Source organism: Serinus canaria, chromosome 8, assembly GCF_022539315.1.
Source record: "Serinus canaria isolate serCan28SL12 chromosome 8, serCan2020, whole genome shotgun sequence".
NCBI lineage: Eukaryota > Metazoa > Chordata > Aves > Passeriformes > Fringillidae > Serinus > Serinus canaria.
The window spans coordinates 11,737,568-11,757,025 of record NC_066322.1 but is presented as its reverse complement, the minus strand read 5'-3'; the positions used below and the strand labels follow the sequence as shown (position 1 = coordinate 11,757,025).

General features: G+C 36.1%; 1 protein-coding gene across 6 annotated transcripts in view; it reads left to right on the top strand.

Moving 5' to 3' along the window:
• The window catches only part of USP33 (ubiquitin specific peptidase 33), a 41,920-nt gene that overhangs the window by 8,514 nt on the left and 13,948 nt on the right, over positions 1-19,458 (top strand). For 4 of the 6 annotated variants that reach the window (XM_050977186.1, XM_050977185.1, XM_018912332.3 and 1 more), the window contains 14 exons: positions 2,391-2,543; positions 3,726-3,825; positions 6,555-6,624; positions 7,880-7,993; positions 8,675-8,753; positions 10,793-11,213; positions 11,617-11,757; positions 13,211-13,323; positions 14,349-14,521; positions 14,624-14,727; positions 15,302-15,335; positions 16,120-16,165; positions 16,826-17,006; positions 18,248-18,374. In XM_050977186.1, the coding sequence (XP_050833143.1) occupies positions 2,391-2,543; positions 3,726-3,825; positions 6,555-6,624; positions 7,880-7,993; positions 8,675-8,753; positions 10,793-11,213; positions 11,617-11,757; positions 13,211-13,323; positions 14,349-14,521; positions 14,624-14,727; positions 15,302-15,335; positions 16,120-16,165; positions 16,826-17,006; positions 18,248-18,374 (1,856 nt within the window). The remainder of the gene's footprint in view (positions 1-2,390; positions 2,544-3,725; positions 3,826-6,554; positions 6,625-7,879; positions 7,994-8,674; positions 8,754-10,792; positions 11,214-11,616; positions 11,758-13,210; positions 13,324-14,348; positions 14,522-14,623; positions 14,728-15,301; positions 15,336-16,119; positions 16,166-16,825; positions 17,007-18,247; positions 18,375-19,458) is intronic. The other 2 variants (XM_009088614.4, XM_009088615.4) reach the window with 2 other exon arrangements.

Here is a 19,458-nt window from a genome sequence, read left to right as displayed (position 1 = left end):
TGAAGCAATGGAGTTAACTTTTATTTCAATGAAGTCAATAACCTTTGTTAGCTAACTGTGTGGAGGTTTGATTAGCTGGGATTGTTTTTCATGTTATAGAAGCAGATCTTGCTAATTTAGGAGTATGTGTGTTTGCAGGTTTTGTGCAGCTGCATAATTATGCACTTCTTCGAAAAAAGATGGTGCAAATGAAAAAAAAAAGGACAATTAATTCTGATGATTTTCAAGATGCACAGATGAAAGACTTACTGAGTACCTCAGCTTATGTCTAGTACTTCACTACTTCAGTCTAAATTTCTGGGATTGTGGCTACCTGATGGGTAGGAGGGGGAAAGTTGCATTCATGGGCAGCTGAAGAGATGCAAGATAGGGAGTATAAATTACCAGAGAGAGGTGCCTTGTTTCTGCAATATGCTCCTTGTTTCAGATGAAGAAACTGTAGGCTGAGCTGAGCATATGCTTTCCTGCTATGTCCTGATCTTGGATCCAGCTTGGTGGGAGCAGTAGAGTGTGTGCACTCTGTTTCCCAGCATGCCAAGTTCTGCCAGGACTGGGCAGCTTCTGTGCATAGGTTTGGGTCTTAAACTCACTGTGTGTTCTGGGCACACACGTGTGCAAGGGGAGCACTTGCCAAAACAAAGTATTCTGGGCACAGAGAGGTGGCAGTATTATAGGCATGTCATTTCTGAGTTGCTGATTTTGAGACTAGTGCAAGTCTTGCCATCAATTTACAGTTTGTCAGTAAATGCATCCAAAGTTGCACGCAGAACCATTTTTGATCTCTAAAATTACTGGAAAACCCTGGTGAATATTAAAATGAAAGAATAGTTTATACAGGGGTTTTACAAGAGGTATGTGGTGCATTTTACCACCACTCCTGATTTTTTTTGTTTTGTTTGTTTTTGTTTTTTCATTTTGAAGCAGGACCTTGAGAAGAGAGAGTATTTATACAAATCAGTAGTGCATTAATATAAATCTATAAATACTTTCATTGGGTTTTTTGTCAGCTCTTAAAGCTGAATCACAGTTCTAAAGCCGTTACAATAGACTCAGAAATGAGGTGTTTCTAGAGTAGTTGGGGACCAGATGGTCCCTGAATTTCTTGCCTACAGTTTTATACCTCTTGGCTTCTTAGTGTAGTTTGAATCTTCCTGCTTTGCATGCCACCTTAGCAATGTTATGTACTTGCCAGGTGGGAGAAAGCAGGCAAGCTATTCATTCTCTGTCAGTGACATCTTGTCTTGATTTTCTTATTGCTTAATTTTAATTTGAGGATAGTAAACACTTTTCTGAATTCTTCCTTAATAAATACATCAATGAACTTATTAAAATGAGAGAAGTGAGGGTGACATGAATCAACTTTTGCTTACTCCAGTTTACACCAGCAAGGCTCCCTGTACTGCAGATAGTCATGTTCATTGTACCCACTCCAAGGAAATGATTAGGCCATTGCTCTAAGTCTTTAATTATGTGTGGTTCTGAAGCTGCAGAATTAAGCTTATTCTTATTTTTTAAATTGTTTGACTTATTTATGTAAATCTGATGATTTTAGTAGGGGGAGTACTAGCTAATGAGATTTTAGCCCACTTTACATTAAAAACATTGTTCTTGTACAAGATTTTGTTAAGGGAGGAGGGACTTGGGCATCCTGCAGCAGTAGTAGTATTTTCCTAATTTCTAGTAAATCCCTTATTGTCTATAAACTGGGCTGATACTGACATATATAAGGAAGAAATACAGGAAAAAGTAAGTGAAAATATTTGGAGGAAGATAGCAACTGCGTGCCCATCTTACATTAAGGAGGTTAAAAAATATTAAGGTTTGAACAAGAAAAATGTTCTTTATCTGTCAAGTTCATATTGCTTCAGAGTGTGAAGCTGTCAACAAAGTAACTATTTGAGTCTAGAATTTTTGCTTTAATATGAGGACCTGTTACTGTAACTGAACTAAAAAATTTATCTTAGTCTTCAGATTGCTCCAAATAGACTGAATTTCTTGAAGCAAACCAGTAGAAATAAACATTGTGGAGTAGGTAGCTCCCATTGTGGCCAGTTACAGATATTCCTTGAAAACTGGTTCATTGTGAATTGTAGCACTTCTAACAAGAATAAGGTCTTCTTACTGTTTTTTAATTACAGAGAGGCATGTTAGATATGACAGTGTCTTAGATTCTGATTGCATCTTACTGCTAGTTTGAGTGATTTGTACTAAAAATGAATGTTCGTGCTAGAATTTAGTAACTGAATTGCTCTTTTTTAATATTCTAACATGCATACTTGTTTCATTGTTGAAAAACCTGGAATTTCAAGATATTTATTCCAGCTTGTATGTAGCAGTATTTAGTTATTCCCAGTTTCTGAATCCCAGTTGTGGTTTTTGTTCTCTTTTAGGAGACAAAGCACTGTCTAACTGTCAACCTTACTACTCTCCGTGTTTGGTGTTACGCCTGTAGTAAGGAAGTATTCCTGGACAGAAAATTAGGATCTCATTCTCCACTACCAAGTACAAGATTGTCTCATCAAGCACAAGAAAACAGTGTGCAGGTATTTTTTACCCTAAGGGAACAAAGGCAGCTGTAATTTTGCAGTAAAAATGGTGTTTTTTCTTAAGTGAGAGACTGACTTTTCCTCAATTCTTGTAGCTGAACTTTCTGTTAATTCCTCTATATTTTCATAAAACTTTTTTGGCTTTACCGGCATCAACAGTGTTCACTCTGATCTTTTTTTTCTTAGATAAGTGTTGTCTTGGAAAAAGTTACACTGCAATTATTTGGAATAATGCTTGTAGCTAAAAAAAGAAGTGTTATTTCTTTATTGCATGTGTAATGTAGTTACATAAACGTGACAGGTAACTAGGTTAAAAGTCACAAGTAGAAGTACAGTATTTCTAAATGTGTTCTGCTTGAGACATAGGGCAGTAGAAGAGAGATTATTGTGTACAGATTGAACAGAAATATGGGCAGGTTTTCAGACTGTATAATATATTTACTTCAAAGTTTAGTATTTAATAATAACGTAATCTGATCATTTTCTCATAAACTGCCAGCAGCTCAATTGGAATATCATGACTGGAATTTAAAAAATTCTGTTGTCTAAAAATTCTTGTCACTTGATATAAAGCTGCGTTCAGACTTCTGAATTTCTATTCTATTATATTTAACCTTCTTTAGTTTTCCAAGGAAATAGGTATAATATGCAGAAAAATCAGTGGAACTTACAAAGTCTGTGAAGCATTTTGTTCAGGGTTTTTATTTATGTGTTCACAAAAAGAGCTTGTAATTCTAAATGGCTGCCTGTCTACTAGTTTGTTTCTCTATTTGTACATTTTTCTTTCAAGAGTTTAATTTGTCTTCATTAACTGTAGTGAGCCATCTGGTGGCACATCAAAAACACCTACATGAGCTTAGGTGATAACTCCGGCCTTAGCTCTTCCATGCTGGCTGCTTTGTTATCCAGGGGAAGAAATGCCATCCCTGGCTTTGTTTTGGTTCTTCAGCTGTTGTTATAAAAATCACGCTGGGATCTGATAACAAAAACATGGGGGAGTTCTTAGTAAACCTTCTCAGGGTACCTGTGAAATCCTGGTGTTCTCACTTCCTGTGCTGTGAGATTTCAAAATACATTCACATAATTTTCCTGTTCTAGATTTGTTGGTAAAATTACACATAAGCTTAATTAAGTGGAAAAGTGATGAATTAAAGTAAATATTCTTTTCCTCCTTTTAAGGATTTTAAAATACCCAGTAATCCCACACTGAAGATTCCATTAGCAGCTGTATTTGATGACTTGGATATAGAAGTGGAAGAAGATGAATTGAAGACCAGAGGTAAAAAAGGCAAAACCCCATGCATTATTTTTCTGCTCCAACTCAGGTGTTTATTTTTAGTTTTGCCTTTCTTGCAGCAATCTTTCTTACCTTCAGAGCAGAGGCTGTTGCCTGAGATGGGCTATTGCCAAAGCATGTTGGAGTAATGTTCAGTGCAGTTGGTATTGTAGCCACTCTGGTTCAAGTAGGGTTTTTAAAAGTCTGTTCTACTGGTTTTGCCTCTTTGCCCTAAAAGATTCCTGATTTAAATACTTTCCTGCATTTTGAATAATCATTTTCTGAGCCTGTGGTATCCTAGTATGGTGTTTTGGTTATTTGTTTTCTCCTTGACATAATTGATTTCTTGCACTGCCAAACTTTCTCATACCAAAGATTACCCCACCTTAATAATAAATGTAGTGTAAAGATGAAAATTAGAGTGATGAAATCCTAAACAGTAAAGCTAATCCCAAGCAGTGAAGCTTTAATCTTTCATTTCATAAGAGAACCTAATAATTACTATTTCTTTAAAGCCTCTAATTATTGTTGATCATTCTGAAAATTATGTGTGTATTTGATGGTAAAGAAAATATTAAGTACCATTTTTTCAGAAAAATATTACTAGCAGATTGTTGAGCTGTTATTTTTGAGATACCATTGCATATATCAAGGCAGTTTGTTTTCTATCAGTGATGAGAGAAGAGTTATTTTAATTTATGCATGTGCCAGTTTTGGCTGGGCAAGAATTAGTTATCTTCTGAGTAGCTGCTATGGGGCTGTGTTTTTGGATTTGTGCTGAAAACAGGTTGATAATGTAGAGATTTCTGGATTTGTGCTGAAAACAGGTTGATATTGTAGAGATGTTTCAGTTATTGCTTAGCAGGGCTTACACACAGTCAACCTTTTCTGTTTCCCACACTACCCACCAGGGAGTGATTTGGGGGTGTACAAGAAGTTGGGAGGGGACACAACTGGGACAGCTGACCCAAGTGATCAGTGGGATTATCCATAATGTGGCATCCTGGGAGAGAAAGAAGGAAGATTGGGACTTGCAGAGTTAGGGTGTTTGTCTTCCCAAGTGATTCATGATGGAGCCCTGCTTTCCTGGAGATGGCAGAACACCTTCCTGTCTGGGGGAAGTGGTGAATGAATGCCTTGTTTTGCTTTGCTTGTGCAAACAGCTTTTGCTTCACCTGTCTTTAAATTGTCTTTATCTCAACCCATAATTTTTCTCATTTTTTCAATTCCCTGCCCATGCCAGCATTAGGGAGTGAGTGAGTGAGCAGCTCTGGGGCGTCGAGTTGCTGGCTGGAGTTAAACTGCAGCAATGAGTCTCATTTCTCCTTCACTCAGCTACTACCAGCTTTCCCTCTCCTAAGTCTGCTGGCATTGGTCAGAAAACCTACCAGCTTTCCCTCTTCTAAGTCTGTTGGCATTGGTCAGAAAACCTGCCTTGTCCCTTCTGTTGTCTGGCACAGCCTTACAGGATGTGACACCACCCCACCAATTTGCCATCTGCCCTTACATCATTACACCATGTGTTCTATTCCTAGTTAATTTCTCCAACCAATGTGTCTATTTTTATATTTTTATCTCTTCTTATATTATTAATATTTTGGGGAATGTAGCTTAACTTGCAATAATATACAATTAGAGTTGCATCAAAGTTCCCAGTAATGATGATGACTGTTAAGACACTTACTCACACTGAAAGCTTCTTTAGCTTTGTTTTAACTTTGCTCCTAAAATTTGTTTTGAAATGCTTTTGATGAAGCAAACATTAGAATATACCTTCACAAGAAAATAAGTCTGTTTGAAAACTTTCCTTGCAATACTACAGGCTGCAAAAGTGCAGTGAGAGTGTCTTCCTGAAGTATGTGTTGATTCTAAAGAAACTGAAATAAAATCAAATCCTCTAACTGGTCTTGCTTTCCAATTTCAGTATAAGAGCAATTGTTCTCTTTGTAGCAGAGTTTGGAATGCATATTCAGATACAGAAAGCAGGACTGTATTTTCATTCAGACAGATAGAAGGACATTATAAAATTAATTTTGAAGTCCTGTTTATTAGAAATTGTAACTGAAGTAACCCAAGTGGTTTTCAGATGTAGAAAGATTTTATTAGTAACTTTTATTTTTCTGTCGTAGACCAAAACTGCCTGGAGAGTTCTATCTGTGACTATGTCTAAAGAATGTAAACAGTGTGACTTAGAAAAGAAACAATGTAGGAAAGTCTAAATTGAGCAATCTGTTAATAAAAATAAAGGTATATCATTGGAATAGAAAAGGACTAATTGCAGGACTAGCCTGGGATAATCACATGTTGAGTAGGTTTGAATAAGTGTAATCGGATTTAGTGTGAATTTGGGACTGAAGAGTGAAATCTTAGAGAAGCTTTTGGTGATGTGATTAGTTACAAATGCAGCATAGCAACAGGTAAGTCGTTAGGGTGAAGTAAAACCTTGGTGTTGATAAACATATTTTAAATTAAAATCTGCAGGTGTCATAAACCATGAAAAGTTAGTAAGATGAAATACAATCAACTTGTCTGAAATGTTCTTTAGTCAACTGAGATCAGAACACTTAATTACTACTTCTAGTTAGATTGGTATTCATTTAGGAGTCCTAGATTTCTTGTAGTTGCAATTTTGCATTATAATTGGTATCCCAAGTGTTCCATGAGTATTTTGATAAGTATATATTTTCTAGGAATTTTTGGATTAACAGATTTGTGTTTATTCTATTTTCCAGGTCTAACAGGACTAAAAAATATTGGAAATACTTGTTACATGAATGCAGCTTTACAAGCTCTTTCCAACTGGTAAGGAAGATGATAGTTACTGCAATTTTATATTTGCTTATGCATGCATTTTTCCCAGATGGACTTAAAGGGTTTGGAGAGATGCACTACCATGGAAGAGAACATATATTTGTTGAATCTCAGTCTTATATACTGCAAACAATTTATTATGGTATATGGGCCACTCAGCTTTTTCTCTGTTTCATTCTAATGCCTCCTAAATAAGAATATATGCAGTTTTAGAAATTAGAAGAAAATCTGAAAAAAGCTACTGGAATTGTGGATTAGTCTTTGTATTTTTTATTCCTTTGCTGCAGAAAAGGCAAAGAAAATGCATAAGAATAAACTCTTAATTCAAGAAAAGAGATATTAGGATCAGAATTCAGTTGTTACTAACAATGTTTCTGGAGCATTCTGTGCTAAATCATGGTGGGAATGATGGAGTGCAAAGTCCCATGTAGTCTGTGGGAATTCTAGACAGGTTCATGAAGAAGAAATCTACAGAAGTGGAAGGGATAGGGACAGTATCCCAGCTGGAAAACTTCCTGCAGCAGGAGTGCCAGGGTGATGGCAGGTCCTGAGCAGGTGTCACTGTGAGCCACAGGCCAAGGGTGGGCAGGGCTAAGGGCCTCGTGGAGGCTCTTTGATGACAGAGAGGAGAACTGAGGCAGATCTCTCTAGAAGATAAAGAAGTGGAAAAGGCACCACAAGGAAAATATTCAGTTGAGAAATGCCAAATTTTGGAAGTAGGTATGCTGGGGTGTCACCTTTTTGAGAGAAATGGGTCCAATGTACATGAGGGTTGTGACTTCAGAAAGGAGGTTGAAAGGAGAGGAGAGAGTATGCGAGTTGACAACACTGCATGAAATAATCATTTAAGTATAAATTATTTGCCTGCATACATCTTGTGGCACTGTTGGATTCTAGAGAAATTATTTGTTTGGAATCGTGTTTATGGACTAGGCTGGTGGTGAGGGTTGCTGGAGTGGTATGTGTGTACTTCTATGACAGCTTGTAGGAATTGCCTTCAATTTGAATCCCACTAGACAATTCTGGTGCTTTGAGAAATGTCAGAGCACATTGGAGGAGCAGCGTGGCTGTACTGATGAAGTTGTCCTACCAGGAAATGTTTGGTTGCAGCATTTAAGAATGTAGGAAGTGGAATTGTTCAGTTATAGAATAGCATTACTCTTATGATATAATCCTGTATGAAATGCAGATTTCCTCTTGTATTTTAACAACCTGAAAAAATTACTTTTTTCTTCTTTTTATTCAGCCCACCTTTGACGCACTTTTTTCTTGACTGCGGGGGCTTAGCCCGAACAGATAAGAAACCTGCAATTTGTAAAAGTTACCTCAAGCTGATGACAGAACTCTGGCACAAAAGCAGGTATTAAATCATTTTGGTGATTGAATGATAATAAATAAATTCCAGAGTCATGAGGGATGCATTAATCTGCCCTAGGTTTCTGATTTTTGTTTTATGTGTTCACAGAATTTCTCTTAAAAAAAATTAGGAAGGAAAGACTGACTTGCAGGGCTTAAGCACTCCTTATAACCTGTTCTTTTTCAGACATACCAAAGATAGGACAAGAAATAGATTGGATTACAAGCATTAAGCTCTTAAAAAAGCCTATATTTGCCAGAAATACATCTAAAATATTTAGCTACTTTATCCTCTCTGTGTCCTTCGTTCCATATCAATGTTTTATCAGTTTCTCTTATTTCCTGATACAGAATTTGTGTAATATCTAGCTAAGAAAATACTTCAAAATGTAAATACAAAGGTAAAGAAACAGTAATTGTGCACAGAGCCAAGAGTATGTCTGATCTGTCATCTGATTGTCTGACAAGAAATGTGCCATAAAAGGCCTGATGCAGTTGCTGTTTCAGTTGGGTGACAGGTTTTTAAAAATCATATAGTTAATAATTCAATGCCAAAATTATGTTTTGTTAAGATTAATATTATCGGTCTTTTGTTGCACATAATGGTATGATCTCAGTAAAGATGAAAAAATCTTTTTAAATGCTTTTTTTTTCAGTGTTAATATATTCAAAACTCTTTTTTTAGGCCTGGATCTGTTGTTCCTACTGGTTTATTTCAAGGAATTAAAACTGTTAATCCAATGTTTCGAGGCTACTCTCAACAGGTAAAACTTTCTGATATTTTTTAAATCTACCTAAGCCATAAAATTATCTCTTAATCAGAAATCTAATGCTTAAGATACCTTACTTCCTGTATTTGTTTAAAATAAATGCAACATAAACTTTTGTTAATATGACTTGAATGTAGATCATCTGAAATGGAATAATCAGAAGTTAAGTCATGTTTTATATTTATTTTTATCAAATTCTCAAAAGGCCTTCAATGTAGAATAACTCCTTTTTTTTCCGGAAAATTCAAGTAATATCATCTGAACTTCTACTTTGTGGGAAATAAGGCTGCTAAGGTTTGAGCAGTTCCAGAAAATAAAGATGTTAAAAAAAATAATATAACAGATATTTAATATATGTCTATCAATGATGTTTTTAAAAAAATACACAGTATCCAGTTTCCATTTAGCATCTTGGAAAAAAGCCCCACCATTTGTGTGTTATAGGAACCTCAGGTTGGTAGCTTGATAAAAGGGCAGGGTTCATTATATAGGAAAGGCATTCTTCAGTTGCTGCTTCATACAATATACTGGTGCATTCATACAGTGTGCAGCACTTCGTTATGAGCTTTAGGACTAGGTGAAAAATTTAAACCTTGTAATTAGAAAAGCTTAGTAATGTCTTCTGGGAATCTGCATTTATTAACAGGAATTTTGCTGGTTCCATTATGTTTCCTATTTGTGGAGTGAAAGATTAGGACACACATTTTAATGTTCAATTGCTGCATGTAGCTGTAAAGTCAATGTTTAAAAACTAAGCTTAATGTTCTGTAATCTACTCATGAATTTCTGAAGTGGCCCCTAGATTTCTGAAAAAGCAGAAATTCAGCCTTGATAACCAAAAAGAAACTGTATGGAAAATTAATTCTTGCAGCTTCGAATGCTGATGAAAACATCTTTTTCCATGCAGAGCAACACTTAATGAGAACATTTTTTGGTTAGGCCTGGATCATAGTTTAGTTGTATGTTCAGCAGATTTCATGGCAACAATTAAAACACAGCAGGGCTTTCATAGCCAGCACTCTCCTAGGGCAAGTTGGGCAGCCATGTCCAATCTTCAGGGAGAAAATTACATTGATCAATGGAGAATGTTTATCTCTTAATGGGTGTCTTGATGTTTTTGTTAATTTTGGTGTTTTGTGAAAGGATTGCCAGCAAGTAGGCATACTGGGGTTTTTTTCATTACCCAAATCCAAACTCAGTTTTCTAAGCTGTGATTTTTAAGAAAAGAAATGTTTTGTAGTCAGCAGTTTTGAGCTTAATAAGTAATTGCTATATTAGATGGGAATGTTGAGCAGCAGAAATTACTATTATGAACAACCAAAATACAAAAAGGAAAACAGAAGAAAATAAAAGCAGTAGTAGTTGCCAACATGAGGCTTTTGTTTTCTCGCATACCTGCTTTATTGGATCCTTTCTACTGCCAAGGCAGCTGCACTGATTGATAAAATTTGGTGGCTTTCAGGATGTTTCCAAACACAAATTAGACTTGTAGTATTACAGCTCTTTGTGGGAACACATTTGTGAAATCTTGTTGAGGCTTTAGAAGAAGAATTGTAGTATTGTTGGCATTGTGATGCATTGGAAAGACAGGCTAAGTAACATCATAGTAATTTTACTTCATACCCAGTGAAAGCAAGGCTCTGGTTGATTTTAATGGAGCATTTTATCTCTAAAATGCTCTACTACAAGCAGAGCTGGGGTCTGACAACGTTGCTGGTACTTGAGTTACATTTATCGTTGCAGTAAGCTATGGCAGCATTTTTGCTGGTGTTGTTAAAGTAATTTATTTTGGGAATTGGAGTGTTTTGGAGGAAACTTGTATGATAAGATTACTTGTGACATGCAAGAAATGTATGCAGGTAACATACATGGTCTGGAAATGAAAGTGGTTTTGAACATTAGACCTGGGAGAGAGGAACTTTATTTATTCTTCGTTAACAGCCAGCTTTCTTTTGAGTTACCTGTATCTTTTCAAATGTGAATATCTTCTAGATAAAATAGAGTAATATGGAAAAACTTGTTTAAAATTCTAGGATGCACAAGAATTTTTGCGTTGTCTTATGGATTTGCTTCATGAGGAACTTAAAGAACCAGTTGTAGAACTGGAAGATGCCCAGCCTATGAGTGTTGAAGAAAGTATGGAAGAAGATAAGAGCCAGTCAGACTTAAGCTTTCAGCCCTGTGAATCCTGTGGTAACTGTGATAAAACAGAAAATGACACAATTTTCAAACCTGTCTTAGAAGATCCTGCAGAAACAACCATGTTAATTCAGGATGATGATAACAATTCAGTCACTTCCAAAGACTGGCAGAAAGAAAAAATATCAAGCAACAAACTTAAACGAGCAAGTTCTATGGAAGACTTGGAAAAAGACACAAACACTGCTTCAGAGACCACTGAATTTTTAAATAACCAAGGAACTGTCAAAGTACAGATACACAGCAGATTCTCAGGTAATGCATTGCTAAAGTGCAATTGAAATAGTCAAAATCTTAGCCAGAATATCTGTGGGAGTAGAAGTGAGTTGCAGAATGTAGTAGAGGTATAGGTCCAATAGGGTAGATGGTTTTACTTGCAAACCATGTCCCTGCTTAGTTAGGTTTTTCAGTTTAGGTCTTTTGAATTTGATTTTAATTCCCTTGGCACTGGGAGCTTAACCCTTTGTACTGGGTAAGGTTTCAGATAACCAGGAGGGTGGGTTTTTTGTTTTGTTCCTAATTTCAAAGGAACTGACGTGGTGCTACATGCCTAAATGTCCAGTGGCCTGACAGTGTGGTTAAATAAGTTGAATGACCACCGTGTCTGTTCATTCTGCAGTAATTTTTTTCACAGAATTTGTGCAACTCTGAATTGCAGAATACATCAATGATGTTCACATGAATGACGTATCTGCTGCCCAAACACCATCCTCAGCTGAAGGGATGAACACACGCTTATCAAACAGCCCTCCAAAGTCATTCCCGTCATGCTCTTCACTGGCACAAGTCCACAAAAAAGGTACAGTCTCTTTATTTTCTCCTTCCTGTTCTCATTGTGTTCCTTGTGTCTTGTGTAACAATGCAGGGTTGTTCCTAAGGGGCTTTTAGCTCTGTTTCTGGTGGGGAGAATGGAGTGTTATATAATCTGGACATGCAAGATTATTTCCCGTATTTCTATAATCTTCTGATTCTTTTGAAGCATGAATAGTATTTGCCTCTATTTTAGGAAGGCAGAATATTATTTTTAGACAATTTTCTCAATTGCACCCGTTTAGAGAGAAGAGAAGGGTATGAGAAGTTAGTACCCCCAAAGGTACTAATGCTCTCCAGAGAATAAGCTTCAGCAGAAGTTCAGTAAACCACTATTTTAGTCAATTAAGATTTAAGGAGCGAAGGATAATTGTACTGTAGATAAACCTGTAAGTGCTGGCTGCTTCATGGTAGTTGATGTCCCTGAAGTGCTGAGTATTTCTTTCTGCACTGCAGCAGGATGCATTTATGAGCACCTGCAATATTTAGACTTCTACTGCTTTTACGTGTAAGACAGTGCTGCTTTAGGGCATGAGGAACAATATATAATTTTATTTTCCCTGATTTGTCTAACAGTAGATTACTTTAAGTAGAGTTTGTCTTTCAGAGCATGCTTTTAAGGCATTGCACCAAACCAAATCAAAAACCAAATACAACTTTAATATTATGATCCTGCTTCATTCAATAGCCTGTGCAGATAAGTTCTGAACATTCTTGTTATCTTTTTAATGCTTTAGCATTGGTGTTGCATGACAGTGATTTAATGGACTTAAATCATTGACCTCCTTGGTTTGTTTGTTCAGCAGCTATGATAAAGCATCTGTGCTACTGTCTCCACTTTTGGTTTCACCATTACAGGAGGGTTTTAGACAACCTGAAGTGAGTCTGTCAGAAGACGTGCTTGGTCACTGGTGCTTGCCCAGGAGAGGTTGAGAGACCTGGGGTTTTTTAATAAGCAGCTGTTAGGCTGGATTCCAGTTGTACCTTTAGTCTCCTTCAATCCTCTGTCATCACTGTTGTGATACAGTAACCTTGTGATGCTGCTCTTCAGCCCAGCATGGTTGAAACTTCCTAAGAAGATCCGATCAAATTAAGTGTCAAATAAAATGTTCCTTTTTATACCTTGGAGGATTCCTGCCAAGAGAAATCCATCAAGTAGCAATAGGCTGAAGACATCAAGACTGACAGTTTGAGTTTTACTTACAGAGGCAAATGTTTCTGGTGGTTGTCCCCAGCTGCTTGAGGAACTTACATGAATTGCCTATGATAGCAGTAATGTGATCTCGTAATTCCTAAGAAATATTTACTAAATAGAAAACAGGGCTTGGCTCATAATTTAACTCTGAACATGAGACTTTTAATTATATTACACAAAGCTGAAGTGTAATCAGAATCCACTGTACTTTGCCTTACTCTAGTATTTTACTTTTGTCATTTTATAGTTTCAACGGTATCATCACCAAAAAGGAAGAAGCGCAAGAAGTACAGGAGTGTTATCTCTGATATATTTGATGGGACTATAATAAGTTCAGTCCAGTGCTTGACCTGTGATCGGGTAAGAAGAGAAAGTTCTGGCTTTTAATATGTTCTTTTCTTACTGCTTTATGAATGCAGTCATTCTCTGGTAAATTTATATTCTTTTGTGGAAGATTTCCTCAGAAATTTGGGGTGTTTCATACTCATTCTCTCAAATTGTAATAGTGGCTACTACCAGCACTTTGTGTTAAGAATAGCTTGTATTCATTGAGCTGAATATTTACTCAGAGCTGAAAAAAAAACATTTTGAGAATTGGTTTACAGCAAGGATGAAGAGAGAAGCTTACTCTACAACTGCATTTAGATCTCATTAGTTTTTAACAATGCTCTGAATATCCTAATATATACATGCTACTGTCCTAAGTTCTCAGGTAGCTAATGTTTCAAAGAAAAGACGGTGATCTAATATAGTGCTGTAACTGTCTTATCAGATAGATTGAAACTAACAAAATAAGGTCTTTCAAAAAATCCAAGTAAAGACACTAACTTTTGCAATTATATGAATCATAAGCTGCTTTCTGAAGTTGCCCTTGGGTGAACAAGTTCAAAAAACAAGCAAAAATTTCTAAAATATGTTTGATGTTAAGTCTGTGACGATGTGATCACTAAATGAGGCACAGGAGCAAGAAAATGCACAGATGGGTCTCCCTTGCAGTGAGTCCAGTTACATCAGGTCAATATAATGTCAGAGTAAAATACTGTGGAAACAATGGGCTGAAGCTTTCTGAAACTATTTTGTGTAACACAGCCTGAAGCAGAAATCTTAGTGCTTTGTATGACTGATATGAAGAAGAGTAAAAATGACCTAAAAAAATGTTTCAGTGATAACAATGTGCAAGTTCATTCTAACATGTTATTTTTTGGTTCCTCTTTTTTAGAAAATGAATTCTTGTTAATGTGCTTTTTTATAATAATTTCCTACCTAGTGGAATTTTCAGTTATACAGTGACTTGGTAGTTACTAGTGAATTGTACAGAATTAAGTTTAATTAACCATTTCCCCTCAAGCTTAACTCTACTGTGTTTTATTTATTTTCTTCCTTAGCTGTCTGTAACCCTGGAGACCTTTCAGGATCTGTCCTTGCCTATTCCTGGTAAGGAAGATCTTGCTAAACTCCATTCTGCAAGTCATCAGACATCTCTAGTCAAGGCAGGGTCATGTGGAGAAGCATATGCCCCCCAGGGATGGATAGCCTTTTTTATGGAATACTTCAAAAGGTAAATAATATTTACCTTGTTTGATTCAGTTATCTATTTTGAAATTCTAGTTTCTGCTCTTCTAGCAGAACATTTGTTGGTTTTCTTTCTTTTCTGTCAATGATGTTTCAGGTTTGTTGTCTCATGTGTTCCTAGCTGGTTTTGGGGTCCAGTTGTAACCTTACAAGATTGTCTTGCTGCCTTTTTCGCCAGAGATGAGCTCAAGGGTAAGAGGTTAATTACCTGAACATGTTTCTTCTGTGTTTTTTTTCCTCCTGTCACAATGAGATGATTAATATCTTCTTAGCTTAATGCAGTTAAGCAGAGGCCACCTGTTAAGGTGTAATACAGTCCTTGTTTATTTGGGATCATTCATTTCAGAAAGGTAAGCTTCTCATTCAACTGAGTATTTGAGATAAATGCCTATGAAAGCTGCTTTAGAAATGTCAAGTCAGTCTGAATTTGCTTTAGTGAAATTGTATCAACCGAAGGGGCTCATAAAAATTTCAAAGCCACTATGTTAATATTCATTCTCATAACCTCAATTTGAACATAGTAAATTATTTCCCTTTTAAATTATATAGCATTGCCTCTTCAGATTATACTCTACTGCTTCATAGTTGAAGACATAAAACCTAAGAACCTCTCCTGTAGTTGCTATGTCAACACTATTATGACTGTTAAATATTGAATGCAACCTAAATTCTCTTGACACTTTTTTCTCTCAAATGTACACACTTAAAGGATAACTGTTTGGATTTAGAGAATGATGGCTGGTTTTCTTCTCCCTGATGTTTGCAGGTGATAACATGTACAGCTGTGGAAGGTGTAAAAAGTAAGCTGGCTTTTACCTTTGTTTTACTTTGTCTTAATTTGAGGTTTTACTGTTTCTGTTAGTCAAGAGACATTTATTTCTGTTGGGTATGTTCCAATACTGTTCATCTTTTGATATGACCCTGTGTTCTGACTGTCAGAAATTCAGTATTCCCAAAGAATACTTCCCAAGGAAGCATCAATTGACCCTTCCACATGTACTTAATTCTTTCTGATGCCCTTCCAATTTAGATGTAAATTGGTTTTGTTTGACAAAATAAAAGCTCTTAGCCCTCTCTAATACTAGCAGCTTTCCCTTGATATGCAGTAGGTCACTAAGGTGTGTTAAATAAATAGACTATGGCTTTAAATACTAAAGAACCAGGAAACAGAAGTGGTCTGAAGACTGCTTGAAGCCCTTTATGCTACAGGAGAGTTTTTTTCTTCTTGTATGCACCATAGACAATTTCTTAGAAGTAAACTTAGTTCATTACTTTTGTCTTTTGCTGGATAATGAGCTTTCATGAAGCCTCAGTTATTTTCTTTTATGTTAAGAGAAACTGTTAGCTAGTTGGGACTTGATTGTACTTGCTGTTTTGAATTTTTCAGCAGTACAGATTGTCTTGTCTTATGAACCATCATTGTTTGAATCATTTTGGCTACTCCATGTCTAGTCTACATACCAGAAATATTTTGGGTTTACTAATGCAATGTTCAGCTATGGCTTTTGCTGATCTAGTGCAATAAAGTAAAACCTTTTCAGGATTAATTATTGATTGTTTTGGTTTGGTTTTTCCTTTGCTTAGGTTAAGAAATGGAGTGAAATTCTGCAAAGTACAAAAATTTCCCGAGGTACTGTTACCATATGCACTTTAAAGACTTTTTCTGCCTTATTAGGAATGTGGTAAGAGTAAATGAGTTGCACGGAGTAAATTGTGTTTATAATGCTGTGCGATGGAAGTCCACCTTTATATTGGCATTTGTTAAGAATGTGAGCAACAATGTGGTTGTTCACCTTGTAAGAAAATGAATCTTGTACATGACAAGTGCAGGAATGGGATTTCCCTGTGTTATTACAGTTGGTCTGCAGGCAGTAACAGCATTTCTCTTCTGTGTTAGTATATATACTACTGTTTATACTGTAGGTCACAGAATTAAACACCACAGCCAGACTGGAAAGCTTTTCTCTAGTAACATTTGTAACTTTGCATTTAAAGTAATCCAGTCTTACACTTCAATGCATGAGTTGATACCTGCTATAATCAGGAGGAATTGGTGTCCCTCATTAAAAGGTTGAGCAATATGTGCATTGAGAAAAGTTACATTTTTCAGTGCTACATCAATGTTAGTAGCCACAGCTGATTAAAACACAGAGCTTATTAATATGCTTGAAGTCATAGGGAAAACTATTATTTTTGAGATTATGAAAGGAAAAGATGGTGGACAGAGTTTTTAGGTATTTAATATCAAATAGCATGTATAGTTCTTGACTGCATCTGTCAATCCTTGCAGATTCTGTGCATTCATCTCAAAAGATTTAGACATGAACTCATGTTTTCCACAAAAATTGGGACCCATGTGTCCTTTCCCTTGGAAGGCCTTGATCTTCAGCCTTTCCTTGCAAAGGACAGTCCAGCTCAAATCGTGACTTATGATCTGCTGTCTGTCATCTGCCACCATGGAACTGCCAGCAGTGAGTATGAGCTTGATTGTTTTATCTTTGCAGTTGGTACATCAGCACTCTTCTTCAAGGATGATAACTATATACTGCAGGGTAAAGAGATAAACAGTGGTCATTAGAATGTGGAAGATGAATGCTGTGATTTTTACCTTGATCCTGAAGATTTAAGGCTTGCACTGAAAGAGCTGGCACATCTTTGAAATTACATGGTGCACCTAAATAAAATTGAAGGTGGAAAAAAATTAACAGGTCTAGAAATATTAAGTAAGAAAACTGTTGAACAACATAAATGTACAAATAATGTTGCCAGCAGATGACCAGTTGATCAGCTGCTCTACGTAACTACTGTTTATGTCAGTGCTTTAATATTTGGAAACTGTTTACCAAGCACTACAAAGATATCAGTAATTTTTTAAAAATATGTTCTTTTGGATGATCACTGCCATTTAACCCCAAAATAGGTGGCAACTGCTATTTGTGGGTAATGATGAGTAGCTGAATAAACATCTTATTGCTATCTGTTGTGGTAATTTCTGCCTAGATAATTTCAGTATTTATAAGATTTGGAAAATAGGAGAAAGAAAAAGTTTAAGCCAGAAACTATATAGATTTTTATGGAAGGTACCCCTTCATACTTCTCAGACTTAAAGTATCCATTGTTTGAATTTTTTCCCCTTTATTTTTGTTTTACTGGATAGTTTTTCAACTTCCATTTAGTCCTTGCTAAGTTGTGCTTCACGTAATCAGTTTAGCAGGTATTTGATTATTTACTTATTAGCAGTTAAATATTAACTCAATAATAGTAATAATTTAAAACATATTAAGAATACTCTTTGAAACACTGTTTGTTATGATTGTGGTATCATGTAGCTGTTCCAAATCTGTGCTACTTTCTATTATAAAGCATTACAAAGATTTGAAAATAGTTTGTTGTGGGAACTAACAAGGGTAAATTGTTCAGACAATCTTACTCTGAATGTCATGGTTCAGGACTGTATTAAACAACATGCTGCTTGAAGAGTGCAGGAGTGTGCTGAAAGTAGTCTCCAACTCACCACTAGCTAATAGAAATTAAAAAAATAAAGCTGATGTTGAGTTTGAGAGAAGTTAATTTCAAAGTCATATCCGCTAATGATTCTGTTTCTCCCATTTAATACTTGGGGGGTTTTTTATGACTTGGGTCCTTTTCATGTGTTACAGAGTAAAATGGGCAGCTCTAGACACTTTGATAACTCTTGCTTCCTGCACCCTAGGTGGACATTATATAGCTTATTGTCGCAACAATTTAAATAACTTGTGGTATGAATTCGATGACCAGAGTGTCACAGAAGTGTCAGAATCCACAGTGCAAAATGCAGAAGCTTATGTTCTCTTCTACAGGTAAGAAAGATATCAAAAGTACAATCATACCCCTATGAGTCATGTATGTAAATAACTTTTTAAGCCATTGGGCAGCTTTCAGAAGTAGCTGCCCCGTGAGAATTACAAAGGAAGAATTTGACCAATGCGAAAAGCCTATGCTAGAGAAAAACTTAATCTTTCAGTTATGTCCTTAACACTGGCTCTGTAAGAGCTAAAGTATTTATGTTAAAATGAAAATGAAATCTGCATAGTAAGAGAACTTTAAGCATCAATTAAGAACTAGCCACCTTATTTTCAGTTAGAGGAAGGGAATTCTGCACACAGGGAGCTTTTGCACACAGAAAGTTTTTAACTGTTAGAGCTCTAACTGGAATTGTCCAAAGTCTTTATTAGATGGATTGGATGTAGGACAATAGAGGTTTTACTGTATTGTAATTTAATCCATTTTATTATGCATTTAATTTAATGCTATTTATAGGCTATTCTCTTCCTGAGAATTTAAATGAAAGGTGAGAAGCCATGTTATTACCATCTTCAGTCTAGGGAACTTTTGTGCTTGAGATAATAAAAGCAACTCAGTGTTCAGATTTTAAATTTCTGGTACTAAGATCAAATTTCCACTAAAAGTTGGCTGGAAAATACATTGTGTCAGGGTTGCATAAAAAACGAGACGTTCTGAGAATGTTTGAATTTTCATTAGGAGCACTCCCACCTGTCACTGTTCAAATGGAGCCCATGAGTCTCACTTAGTGGGCCTTTTAAAAGGAATTTGGAAGTCATGCATTATTGCCAAGAAAAAACACTAAATCTTTGATTGTGGGTTGACATATTCAAATAAATAAGAAAAGAACAGCATTAATAAAATATGGCTTTTAAAAAGAATATATCCACAAAAGACTTCTACTAGCTTGGAGAAGAGAGATTCTATTCCATCTAAAACGGTAGAGCAGAGTTACTTCCAGTTTACAGTGAGAAAAGTAGGAGGATGCAGCAAAAGTAGGGGAATTTCCTGATCTGCTTACTGTGTAAACCTACTTGTGAAGGTAAGGAAGGAACACCTAGCCAGGAGTGCAGTTTGCAAAGCTTTATTTCAAACACTGCA